Here is a 12,500-nt window from a genome sequence, read left to right on the forward strand (position 1 = left end):
CGACGGTGTTTGATTCTACAAATATGTTCAAATTTACAAAATTGTTTTCAAAATCAGACGCTATAAATAAATTAATATCATTATTATCATTTTATAAACAAGTGAAAGTTCCAATGATGAAAGGTTAATTGTGGAACGAGCAAACTTTGCGATATCACGTTAAAAAAAGAAAATCAACTAAACAATGCAAAAATAATATATGCACAGCAAGCAGCATTCATTAAAGCGAATGCGAAGAAAATTTCCAAATTGCGTAAAATATTTGAAATGATCAATAATATACTGAAGAAAAAAAATGTATAAGTATAGTATGAAATTAATTCCCTTGAAAGTAACTAAACTTTTATTTTTCTCATATTGTTAATTGCATAATTAAAACATGAAAGAAAAAGCGAACTTAATCGACCAAAAAGACAAATTAGATGAAAAAATATAACTGAAATCAATATACGACTAATAAAAATTGACTTATTCGTGCAATTAAATTATATATACTGTTTGCCCAGTCAGTGCAAATTTTTCAATGGTAAATGAGCAAATGAAAAATTCGAACACAACTTTGTCGGTATAAGTAAATTTCAAATGAAAGCAATTGATTTAATTTAATTTTTTTCTAAATAATATGCTATATAATGTAAAATTAATAAGTGAAAAGTATTTTTTATTTATTCATCAGTTGTGATTGCTTTTCTGCTCAATTGCATAACATTTTCATTTCTTAATTATATTTGTCAATCTTCAATAAAATGAACTTATTGTAATATATATATATGCACAGTTTGACGATGGAAAAATATTTTATTTTTTTGAACAATTTCCAAAGCAGTTGAATAATTGTTTGATGATGGATGTTTGGAACAAGAAAAATTTCATGTGATCATTTGAACAAATGGTATTAATTTGCAATTTTAAATGATTCAACATGCCAAAAAACAAATTGCATTCACTATTTACGTGAAAACTTTTCCTCTCATTGTTTGTGCTTTCAAATCGATTGGTGGTGCATTTGAGTAAAATCAGAAGATGAAAATTCTATCCAACTACATTTAATATTTCAAAACACACATGGACAAATAAAAAAAAATGAAATTCTCTTTATGCAAATGCGAATGTGGAAAATGCAGGCCAGGTAGAATTGATGCTTGATTGCGCTTGTTCCATTGAACAAAAGCATATCCCAAGGGCAAGTAGGCAAGTGCTTTTGTTGAAATGGAGAAGATCAATATCCGCACGAAAGCGATGCACTAGCCGACGAGCTGGGCTGGCTACGAATGATCATTATCAAAGAGAGAGAAGAAATCTGTCCGCAATTATCGCCTCTGAGCTGAACCGTTTGTGCAGGTCACTTTTGCAAATGTGCAACTTATATAAAAGGGCAACCCTAATTTATCAATTTTTCTTAATCAAGCCAGTCCAACAAGCCGCTTAACAGCACCGCTTCAAAATTAACACGCCCATTCAAGCTATTATTTGAAAATAAATTTAAATGAACATTTACACTGCGTTATGTAATTTACTTGAAATCTTCTATTATTATTATTATTATTGAAATATCAAAGCAGTCAGCAGTCAATCTGATCATCTACCTCATATAGTTGAGAAAAGAATATTATCACAATATGAATACTCAAATGGGTATTTTGCCATTTGCTGCCAAAAAAATAAATAAAAATCACCTATTAAAAAATGCTTTAGAGTTTATGTGCAAAAAGTTATCGAAATTCAATAAAATAGCTTCTCCTATCTATCTAAATGCACACTCAAAACCGAGTGGTTGGTTATTTGATCAACATTGAAAAGCAATAAAGGTGACACCAATCTATCATTGCAAAGCAAACATGGTTGGCATTATATACATATAAAAGAAAAAAATTGTTCGATATGTTTTTTTAAATCAATTTTTCATTTCTGTGTTTTAAAAATGCATATATTTATTCATATTAATAAGCTTGTTTTGCATTATAGATCGATCTGCAAATTATCTTTCACATTTCAGATGACATCGAATGGATCATCAAACGTTTTAGAAGTACACCACCAATATTGATTAAAAGAATAAACAAAACTGGCAAAATAAGAATGGTAAAGTTTGCATAATTTCGAATAAAGATTTTCTATTCTGAGCAAAGCAATAGCAGTGATGAGCAGTGATGAAGTTGTTGAATACTTCATGCTATTTAAAAGTCCACTGAGCAATTTTAATTATCTTCTAATAGAAAATTACTAAAAGTTTCTATTTTTATTTAACAATTAAAGAATAAAAAATTAATAATTCATAATTTGAACAGAAAATGCTATCACTGTATTAATCACAGAACAGTGATCAACAATTTAGAACTCTTCAAAGTTTAAACATATGAAATGAAGTAAGTGTCAATGGCATACAATAATATGAAGAAAGCTATCAATCTAATATTAAAAAATTGAATTGTCATTTTAAGAAAAGCTTAATAAAGTATGGTGAGATACGTATTATGCAAGTTTATTATTTATCATACTGAATGAGAAGAACATGAAATTGAATTTTCCATGTGAAAAAGAAGTACTCGCAAATTGTCTTGTAATTAATCAATTGCAAAAATTAATTAATAGAACACAATTCGTAATATTCAGTCATTTTCTGTTTTTAATATTATTAAGAAAAAAGATTTTTTAATTTTATTGTTTTATTGGTTTTTTCTTTTTTATCTTAAGTAAATTCCCTCATTCAGTTTGAAGCGATCAATGCGTGCGCTTGTGTCTTTTTTTTCCTTGTCACATGTTTAAAGCTTGCCGCTTTCAGTCAGTCAGTCAGCTAATAGTTGAAGCATTGTTTGTTGAAGCTTTGGGTTCGCTTGTTGTTGTTCGACAAGTGTCAACGTATCTATGACCAAAATTCCACTCAATACTGAAAAACTGTCCGGGAAGAGGAACAATTCAAATATGCAGCTCAACTCACCACCCACTAATCGATCTGATCAAAACTTTGGCTTCAAGTTAAGCTTCAAGATAACCACAACCACAACAACAACAACAGCAACATTCTATCAGAGCTTTCTTTATGATAATATTAACGAATGAGTTGGGATTCGATTTATTGCCAGATCACTGCAGGCCAGTTCACAGATCATTCGTGCATTGGATATCGATTACCAAAGCAAGGGAAAAGAGTTGTAAGCAAAACAGCCTAAACAATAATACTTTCTGACTCCCCGCTGCCCTGCGAATCTGTTTACTTCAAATGATGAACAATATTCAATTTCTATTTTAAAAATTTTCAATAATTTGTACTTGAAAAATGCAAAAAAGAAGAAATGATACTTTTACAAAATTAACAATTCCCTGACCACTTTTTGCATCAGTCATTTAGCGCATTTCAAAAGTAGTCAAATAGACGAGCACAGTATCAATATGTATGTATACATATGTTAAAAATATTAACAGTTTAATGTTATTAATTTGGAAACAAACAAAAAACATGAGAAATTGATCAAAATTTCATACTTGCATGATGCTGGCTTGAGCAGACTGCAGTACAAATCAAAGAAGAAGAAGAAGAAAAAAAACTGTAAGCAGATGATATAATATTAAATAATAAAATCGTTTATTATATCGTTTTGAAAATTTTCATATAAACTTGTTTGCAAGCGAGTATTCAGCGCTGTAGAATGGTAAAGTCTGGTGTCGACGGCGTAGTTTTAAAGCGACAGCAGATGCTTTATTCTGAATGGTCGACTTGCCAGTTGTTTGCCACATCAGCGATTGACTATTGATTGTCCATCATCTGCAGCCAACTCTTGAAACGCTTATCCAACCATAACCAAAAACATTCGATTCCTAGTCATCCGTTACTATCTCCCGGTTGACCCAGTCATCAAAAATTTACATTCTTGAATAGTATATTTTATTTAAATAATTTAATATAAAAACGGTATAACAGATCCGTTCTGTCATCTATAAATTCCACCAATGTGAAAACTTTATAATTTTATACAGCAGTTACACCACCATAATATGAGTTAGCCTTTTTACTGACGTCAAATATTAAGCGTCTCATTTATAAATTTATACTGACGCGTTGATTTCTCAGTATCTGCATTGTCTTGTGATCAGTCAAGTTGATATAAAACTATAATGCCACATTTCCTTTATCAGTATTAAAAAAATTAAAAATCAAAATAAAACTATACATTTTCTTGCAACTATTAAAAATATTAAATCTTAAATTAAAAAGACAAAGAAATAAAACACTGTGCAACATAGTAAAAATTCTAATTAAATTAAGAGATATTATTTATCTGTAAACTTTTATTTGAATTGAAAATTAATAAATATGCCCAATTCCAAGAGATATACATTTTGAAATAAAAATATTCAGGTTGTCTTACAGTACAACAAGTTATTAATATACATGGAGCGATTAGACAATGGATAACGGCTGAGAGAATTCACTAGCCTAATGATCATTTCTAATTTTTAGTTCCGGCATTAAATCTTTTACGAAGCCCTTTTTCTGTCATTCTTCTGTTTGGGTTTTGTCTGTACGCGTGTTGGTTATTTTTTCTCAAAGTAATTTATGCTCCTGGTGATTCAGTAATTCCTCACATATAATTTGAGCACAACTTCAGCTGTGATATAGCCGAGGCCGTTCATATTTCCAATGAGCTGTCACCGGCAATTCAAAAATCATGTAAGAAGCCATTACTTTCACAACGACAGTAATACTTTGAGCCCCTCTCTGTTAGGCAAATAGTGCTTAATCTGTAGTGTAGGGAATTATGTGTTCAACAGTTGATTGCCACTTTGACGGTTCAGTTTTCAGAAACACTGGCGAATATGATCTAGGAGTGGACGGACGTTACAGAACTGATCGAAGTGAGGATGCTTTTGATTTCTAAGTATTCCATTATCATCATAAAAATGAATGCAACTGGTCGAACCGGTTGCGACTTATTAAATCCGCCACAAAATCCAAACATGTATTTGCTGTCCAATACATGCGAAATTTTGGCAGGGATGTGATACCCGTTGTCAGCAGTATGCCAGTCACTGTCTCAATGTCAATCGCACTCACTGAGAAATTACGATAACCACACTGACCAACGTATATCTTTGTTCGACCAGCTATTATTTCATAGAAAATTCATAATTGTCGAAAATATTCCACTGATTCCAAGACTGATGTACAGTCAGAACGCCTACAATGAAACGGTGTTGGCGTTGGAGTAAAAACCTTTCGAGTCCATTGGTATTTGGATCTTTGAGAAACCTGAACTTTTTCGATTTCATCATCATCACTGGCATCAAGCAGCTCTTCCACTAACTCTCCATCAGTGTCAATATCTGGCTCAGATATGTCAGCATCTGAGCAGACAACCATCTGTCTCACGGACCTTCAACTACATGCTTGACGTATTACAATGTCAAAATCTAGCGCCAGAAACACGTTGTAGATCGTAAAAACAACTACTATTTTCCAGCACTTTTTATCCTCTCTTACTACAGTATGATTTCTCACTTAATTTTTCCATTTTATGTAACCTTCTGACTCATATACATTAACTGTTACTTCTAACTGCATAAAATATAAATGAAACCACAAATACATGCAAACACATGGGAAAGTTTACAAACAACCAACATCTATGCTTATCTCATAACACTGACCGCTGTGAAGGCCACTTTAGTGGATTCAAATTAGTCATCTTCCATACCAATTATAGCGGACACAAAACAACCGTTTTAGATTAATCACAACAGTAAGATCCGTGGTAAAGAACATTTGTACAAAAATAATAAATCCTACGATTTCTGATGTATGAGACAGTTGCATAAAAAACTCAAAAGCAACGGTAGATATAAATGTGTTAAATTCGTAATTTCCTTCGTGTTGAAAGCGATTTTACTTTTTATTTGTTCCATTCTTCATACCTGTAAAAGGGATATTAAATCAAAAATGTTGCCACTTTTAACATACAAAAAATGATACAACAAATTTATAACTGAATTTTAAAAAGGTATCAATTAATTGCCTTCAACTGAAAAGTAATTATTTATCAAATAAGTATGCAGAGCTTTGAAAAAAACGTAACAACAAGAAAAATGGAATGACTTTCAACAATTGAAAACATACTTCAGTAGGCAAAAGTCACCAATTAAAAATTCAGGTTAAAATGCAAACTACCGGGATGTAAGCCAACACAAAAAATTAGCTCAGACAAAACGCGCCTACACATGTCAAAATTTGAAAATTAAAAATTAAAAAATAACGCACATAAATGGAACTCAAGCAAAAAGCTTTTCACATAAATGTAAACACTTTTGCTTATTGCTTTCACAAACAAAAGTAAACAACCAAAAAATGTAATATATCAAATATTTCAGATGATGTAAAATTTCAAAAATAATAACACGAAGTAATAAAATAAAGTTGAAGAACTTGCTGTATAGAATATTTTGGTTGAAATCCAATGCGATTCAGGGATGAAAAGATCTTTCCTTGATTTTGCACCGCTGCGTTGCGACGAATGCAGGGATGCGTATTCGGGTGTCAGTTGGTTCACTTTGTAAGAGTGTACCAACTACCATATCAACCATCAGTGGAATACGAACATGCGGACGTTTCCACTGCCAATTGAAAAAAAATAATTTTAATATTTATAATTCAAAATTTTAACAAATTTGTTTTGAATTGTATAATATTTTCATTTAAATAATTACCGTTTACATATATTGAAATTTATTTCTTTCATATTTGAAATGATTATTATCATTTAAAGCAAAATTTTGTTTTTCATAAAACATTTTTATGAAAAAAAGAGTAAAAATAATAAAAATTAAAGGAAGAGATGTTTGAAAACAATATTAAGGTTTCCACATGTGACGTACAGCGATTATGTTACAGTATTGCCTGTGTACTTAGTATGAGCGCGCAAATCACCAAATCAAATACCAGTGGAACACGAACAACCGGACATTTCCACTGTCAGTTGGAATGAAATAATTTTCATATTTCTATAATTATGCCAAAAAATTATTATTACTGACATTTACTATTAATAATTATTCAAATCATATTTATAAAAATAACATCAAAAATTAATTTTATAGTGAAAATTTAAATTCACTCGCAACATGAAAATAAAAATATTTCATTATTTATGTATATGATTTTCTTTGCTATTTTTTGGATGAATTCTATTTGAAAAGTTGTAAAAACGGGGAGTGATCGCATTTTGATCGAAAGACATTGTTACTGGATGATTGGGATCTTGGCATTGATTTCATATCATTAAAAGGTGTTGAATGATGTAAATCATAACAGATTTATATTAAATGAATAAAGCGTGTATGTAAAAGTCAACAAGAAGTTACAACATTATCTTTTTTTCCTTTGATATAACTGATGAGCATTGGAACAGAAGAGCAAACTTCATTAATAAAAAGCAGTTTTGGATAATGTTCTGCATGGGCTTTGCTTCGGCTGAAAAGGCTTTTCGCAGCTTTTCACAAAACAGAAAATCCCACAAAATTTCAATATTTTTAGAGAACATTTTTTCCTTACAAAAATCACTTGAATCTATCAGAAAGGATTATACAACTATTGCAAACATATCCGTACCGTGTTTTAGTGTTTAACGTTCGAGAAATTGCGGAAAAAATAATGGAAACACCATTCCAATATCTTAGCACTCAAATTACCAAGTAAAATTTATCTAGAACCATCCCGCTTAAATTGAATCACTTTAATTGCTTCTTAATTAAAAGATTATTATTTGCAAAATTAAAATACAGCATTTTGAAAAAATGTAACAATTAGAAAAATGAGAATAGTTTTCAGCAATTAAAACGGACTTTATTAGTTACTGAGGGCCGTAAATAAAGTCAGAGAATGCTTCACATGGCTACTACTTGCCACGTAAATCGATAAAAGACTTCGTGTTTTGCGTTCTTCTTTGCATTTTACAGCAGATTTCGGGGTAGATGTCGATATATGGTTATATACCATTTGTCTGTTCACTTTGTAAGAGTGTACAAACCACCATATCAACCATCAGTGGAATACGAACAAGCGGACGTCTCCACTGCCAATCGAAAAAAAATAATTTTAATATTTATAATTAATGCAAAGTTTTGATTTTCAAAAAAATTTTCATGGAAAAATAGTAGAAATAATAAAACTAAAGGGTAGAAGTGTTCATAAACAAAATTACTATACGCGTTTCTGACTAATGTATTGCTTTAAATTAAAAGCAAATTGTGTGAAAAAATATTTGCAAAAAAAGAAAATACTGTTTTCTCCATATCAGATGCTACTTCGACTATATTATAAGATTTGCAACATGAAAATGAATAAATACATTTTATTCAAATACTATTCAGTAGTTTCTTAGCTCAGCTTAACTCTCTTATTTTCGCTCATTACTCTACATGTAATGAATAATATTAATTTACGACAATTAAATTTCACTTAATTTATTCAATTTTTGAATATAAAAAATTGTAAATGGTGCAGAAATATTAATTGATTTCAGTAATTCGCTTTTAATAATAATTTGTTTATAATATATTTGTCTTCTTTTAAAAAATATCAATACATGAACAAACTGCTGTTGATTTTAAACATAAAATTTTACACAGAACAGATCTATTCTTAATAATGCTTAATATAATCATGCTCAATGATTATAAATTAGTGGACATAATTGAAATAATAGCAGTTCATGTAAAGTAACCGGATGATCTAGCGAGTGCATTGCATTAAAAAAGAATAATGATGCGTAAAACATTGAGATACCCTGCCAAATTTAACCAATGAAAACATTTTAAAAATTCAAAAATGACCTTGATATTTAAAATTCAGTCAAAATATAAATTACCGGGCAGAAAACGCCATAACGAAAAATTCACTTAGACAAAACACGCCCCCGCATGCCTGAATCTGAGATTTGAAAATTCAAAAATGACCCACATAAATGGAACTCATGACGAAAAGCTTTTCAGAAAAATGTAAAGACTGATTTTTCGCTTTGACAAACAAAATTAGCCAAATCAAAAATGTAATTTACAAATTACTTTTAATTATGTAAATTTGAAAAAAAATAGTAACTGAAAGTGTAAAATGGAAGAAATGTAATAAAATGTAAAATGTAAGAAGCAAAGCAGTCATTGCTTTTTCTTGCAGTAGTTTCAACCATCTGCATTGACCTGCTGCTTTATCTGCGCACATTGTAAGAGTGCACAAATGGTCACAACAACCACCAGTGGAATACGAACAAGCGGACGTTACCACTGTCAGTTGGAATGAAATAATTTTCATATTTATAATTAGTGAAACACATTAGGGTCTGAAAATAGGATTTATCTGTTTAGCGGTTTTGAAATTTGCGAATGTTAAGGGCCGACTACATATATGTTTCTTTTTGTTTACTTTATTTTAATTTCTTGGAAATAAATGACTCATCATAATTTTCAATAACAGAAAATAAGTTGACCTAAACGATAAGAACGCACCTATTTTGGTATGTTGCATTTTACCTGAGTTCGTTGTAATTTGCACTATGCATTATCTTATTTGGGGAAAACGCAGAATTTGAAGCAGGAATGGGAAAGCAAGCAGCTAAAGTATAGAAAAGAGAAAAATTATTTTAAAATTAAGTTAAAATATATTGTTGTAAAAATAGGATTATGGAAATCTAGCTTATAATTAAAAATTCTGTAACATACAGTAAATTGATTGCCAAATCACCGATAAGAGGTTGCAGAGTAATTGACCAATCAGAGAAAAGGTTGCATGCATAATTGAAATTTCATTTGAGTGATTTTCTTTGAACTGTTTTGGTGCGTAACAAAAGTTCATGTGTAAGAATCTGGATCAAGGTAGACATATTTTCTTGATATTTATGCATGAATGCATGCTTATTCAAATATTTAGCCCTGTTTTAATTTTTATATGCACAAAACTTGAAAAACACCTAGGACAAAATTCTCAATTGTAAATTGTTCAACGTTGAAGATTTTCAAAAAATTAATATTTCAGTTTGTTATTTTACGTAGGCGTCTAGATTTAATTGTAAAATACGTTGAATTTTTCAATTTTTTACTGCTTATGGCATTGAATTTTATTGTGAACAGAGCAGGTCGAATATTACTAAGCGCTTAGTATTTTCTATTATACAAGACAGCTAAATACTGTTTTTCGTACAGATAAGTATTTAACCCTATTATAAATTTATATTATATTTTCAAAATTTAGATCATCAGAGGCATTAAGTAAATTAAATTTTTTTTGTCTGGTTGATATTGTTTGTTATCTCGCGCGGTTTAGTGTTCTTATATTTTTGTGAAAAGCTTTTTTGCGATGAGTTCCATTTATGTAGGTCATTTTTGAATTTTCAAATCTCAAATTCAGAAATGCGATGGCGTGTTTTGTTTTAAGTCAAGTTTTTTGTTATGGCGTTTTCTGCCAGATAGTTTATATTTTGACTGAATTTATTAATGTCAAGGTCATTTTTGAATTTTCAAATAAATGCCATTGATTGTTTAATTTGTCACTCAGTCTGAATTGCTTCTTCAAATTATTACTTTTTCTCTCTTCTTACAACAAGCCAGCATTTAATATAAAATTATTATGCATTTTATTTCTTGTATTTATATTATTTTTTAATATTTAAAATATATTTCGTAATAAAGATGAAATTAGTGTTTCCGCAATGAGAATTGCTTTTACGTTTGGCAGTGCCACAATCAAATTTTCTTCTAAACAGAGTGCATCAATGAAAAATATGCACTAGTGATATTTATCAGCAGAAATAAATCAAATAAAAATTTGCATGCTAAGTCGTTCGCTTTACTGACTTATTGGAAGTAATTTTAGTTTGAGACTGTCCGTGGTGGGAAGCACAGCGTTTCGATTGGCAAATTGACTGAAGAACAACATTGAACGCCAAACGCTAGATTTACTTTCTATTCATTCTTATTTTTTGGAATAATTTCTGAAAAATGATTTTTCAGTCAAAACCAAACAGCATGAACATCAACGATGAGAAGATGATGCATTTTGCGGTAAGTGGCAGTTTTTTCACTTTTATGTCATAATCACTTAACAATGCAATTGAGAATCGATATTGAGCATAATTTTTCAATATATTCTCCATGAATTCTCTATATGAAATGATAGCTGATTTAATAAACGTCAAATTTCCTAATAATTAAGTTCGATTAAATTCACCCCGTACGCACTGTTTATCTATTATTAGAATGTGGTCTTTTGAAAATGATCACTTCACTAGCTAACAAACATGCACGTTCAATTTTCCGTAAGATGTTGCAGTTTTATTATTTTCACACTTTTATTTATAAAAAAGGTTTTATCAAAAACAAAACGGTGCTTATATGATATTAATCATTTCAATATATATAAACGGTAAGTATTTAAATAAAAATATAATAAAATTCTAAACAAACATAATGTTTAAAATAAAAAAATGAATGGCAATAATAATTTGTATACTTCATTATAAATATTAAAAAAAGTTTTATTCCACTTGGCGATGGAGACGTCCGCTTGTTCGTAGTCCACTGTGGTTGATGCGGTGATTCTTGTACCTTCATCAGTAATTGAAGAATCAAACAGCTCGAGCTTCTCCGCCTATCTATCCGTCTATCCGTAGTCAAAAATTAACCTAAAGAATACAAAGTAATGGAGGAAGGCAAGCAGCCCCTCACCGTTTTACAACTTTTTAAATAAACTACATACAGAAAATAGCTAACGTCCTATGCTAATAATAGAATGCAATTTTTTATTTTCATGCTGCACGAAAATTTAAATTTTGGTATTAAAAAAATATATATTTCCTTTTACAAGATGTCGTATTCACATAAATAAAATTAAAAATAAAACGTAAATAACAATAATAATAATAATGTTTAAGTGCTATTATAAATATAATAATTACTTTATAATACTTGGCAGTGGAAACGTCCACTTGTTCGTATTCCACTGGAGGTTGATTTGGTGGTTTGTGCACTCTTACAAAGTGAACAATACGCGATGCCATGCGATATCACTTTTGATTCCATCTCATACGGATGACTTCTCCATTGATGGTCCAGTGCTTTTGCAACAAGTCGGATGAAACAACGTATGACCATCTGTAATATGCAAGGATGGTAACATAATTGCTGTGAACGTCCAACACCAATGGCATTGAAATTTTTCAGAAAAGGTAATTATTTTTGCACTTAGATTTTAATATGCATTATTATATTTTTGTAATAGTTTTTTTCTGTTAAACAATTTTTTCTCTCGAAAAGTATGAAATTTTGATTTATTTACTTTTTCGTCGATTGATAGACTAGTGTTATGGTCGATGAGAATTTTACTGATGCACAGTTATGGGTCTACTGGGTTTGGTCCCACTTGGGCTCAATTTTATTCCCATTCGGTCCCACTTTTCATTTATTGGTCGTTGTCCTCGCTATTTTAATATTGGTCGTTGACGACGCTATCTTATTAAACC

At 30.2% G+C, this 12,500-nt stretch overlaps 3 protein-coding genes across 3 annotated transcripts; 2 read left to right on the forward strand and 1 right to left on the reverse strand.

Annotated features, from left to right (window-relative positions):
- The first annotated feature begins 3,647 nt into the window (after positions 1-3,647).
- Tsp_09240 (conserved hypothetical protein) lies at positions 3,648-4,877 on the forward strand. The gene is made up of 5 exons (XM_003375614.1): positions 3,648-3,721; positions 3,770-3,840; positions 4,358-4,377; positions 4,597-4,697; positions 4,802-4,877. The coding sequence occupies exons 1-5, from the start codon at positions 3,648-3,650 to the stop codon at positions 4,875-4,877; spliced, it is 342 nt and encodes a 113-aa protein (XP_003375662.1).
- Positions 4,878-5,122: 245 nt separating this feature from the next.
- Positions 5,123-5,908, reverse strand: Tsp_09241 (conserved hypothetical protein). Its single transcript, XM_003375615.1, has 2 exons — positions 5,886-5,908; positions 5,123-5,372 (listed from the first exon to the last, which is right to left on the reverse strand). Exons 1-2 carry the CDS (start codon positions 5,906-5,908, stop codon positions 5,123-5,125), a joined length of 273 nt encoding a protein of 90 aa, XP_003375663.1.
- A 5,099-nt stretch (positions 5,909-11,007) lies between these two features.
- Positions 11,008-11,651, forward strand: Tsp_09242 (hypothetical protein). The gene is made up of 2 exons (XM_003375616.1): positions 11,008-11,043; positions 11,556-11,651. The coding sequence occupies exons 1-2, from the start codon at positions 11,008-11,010 to the stop codon at positions 11,649-11,651; spliced, it is 132 nt and encodes a 43-aa protein (XP_003375664.1).
- The last annotated feature ends 849 nt before the right edge of the window (positions 11,652-12,500 follow it).

This window comes from Trichinella spiralis (genome assembly GCF_000181795.1).
Source record: "Trichinella spiralis strain ISS 195 chromosome Unknown Scfld5, whole genome shotgun sequence".
Taxonomy (NCBI): domain Eukaryota; kingdom Metazoa; phylum Nematoda; class Enoplea; order Trichinellida; family Trichinellidae; genus Trichinella; species Trichinella spiralis.

Coding starts and splice junctions, on each gene's coding strand:
- Tsp_09241 (XM_003375615.1), bottom strand. CDS start 5,908: ATGAAGAATGGAACAAATAAAAA. Junction 5,373..5,885: donor AAGAATGGAACAAATAAAAA/GTAAAATCGCTT, acceptor ATGTAGTTGAAG/GTCCGTGAGACAGATGGTTG.
- Tsp_09240 (XM_003375614.1), top strand. CDS start 3,648: ATGGTAAAGTCTGGTGTCGACGGCGTAGTTTTAAAGCGACAGCAGATG. Junction 3,841..4,357: donor TCATCCGTTACTATCTCCCG/GTTGACCCAGTC, acceptor AAAAATATTCAG/GTTGTCTTACAGTACAACAA. Junction 4,698..4,801: donor CCATTACTTTCACAACGACA/GTAATACTTTGA, acceptor TTCAGTTTTCAG/AAACACTGGCGAATATGATC.
- Tsp_09242 (XM_003375616.1), top strand. CDS start 11,008: ATGAACATCAACGATGAGAAGATGATGCATTTTGCG. Junction 11,044..11,555: donor AGAAGATGATGCATTTTGCG/GTAAGTGGCAGT, acceptor GCTTGTTCGTAG/TCCACTGTGGTTGATGCGGT.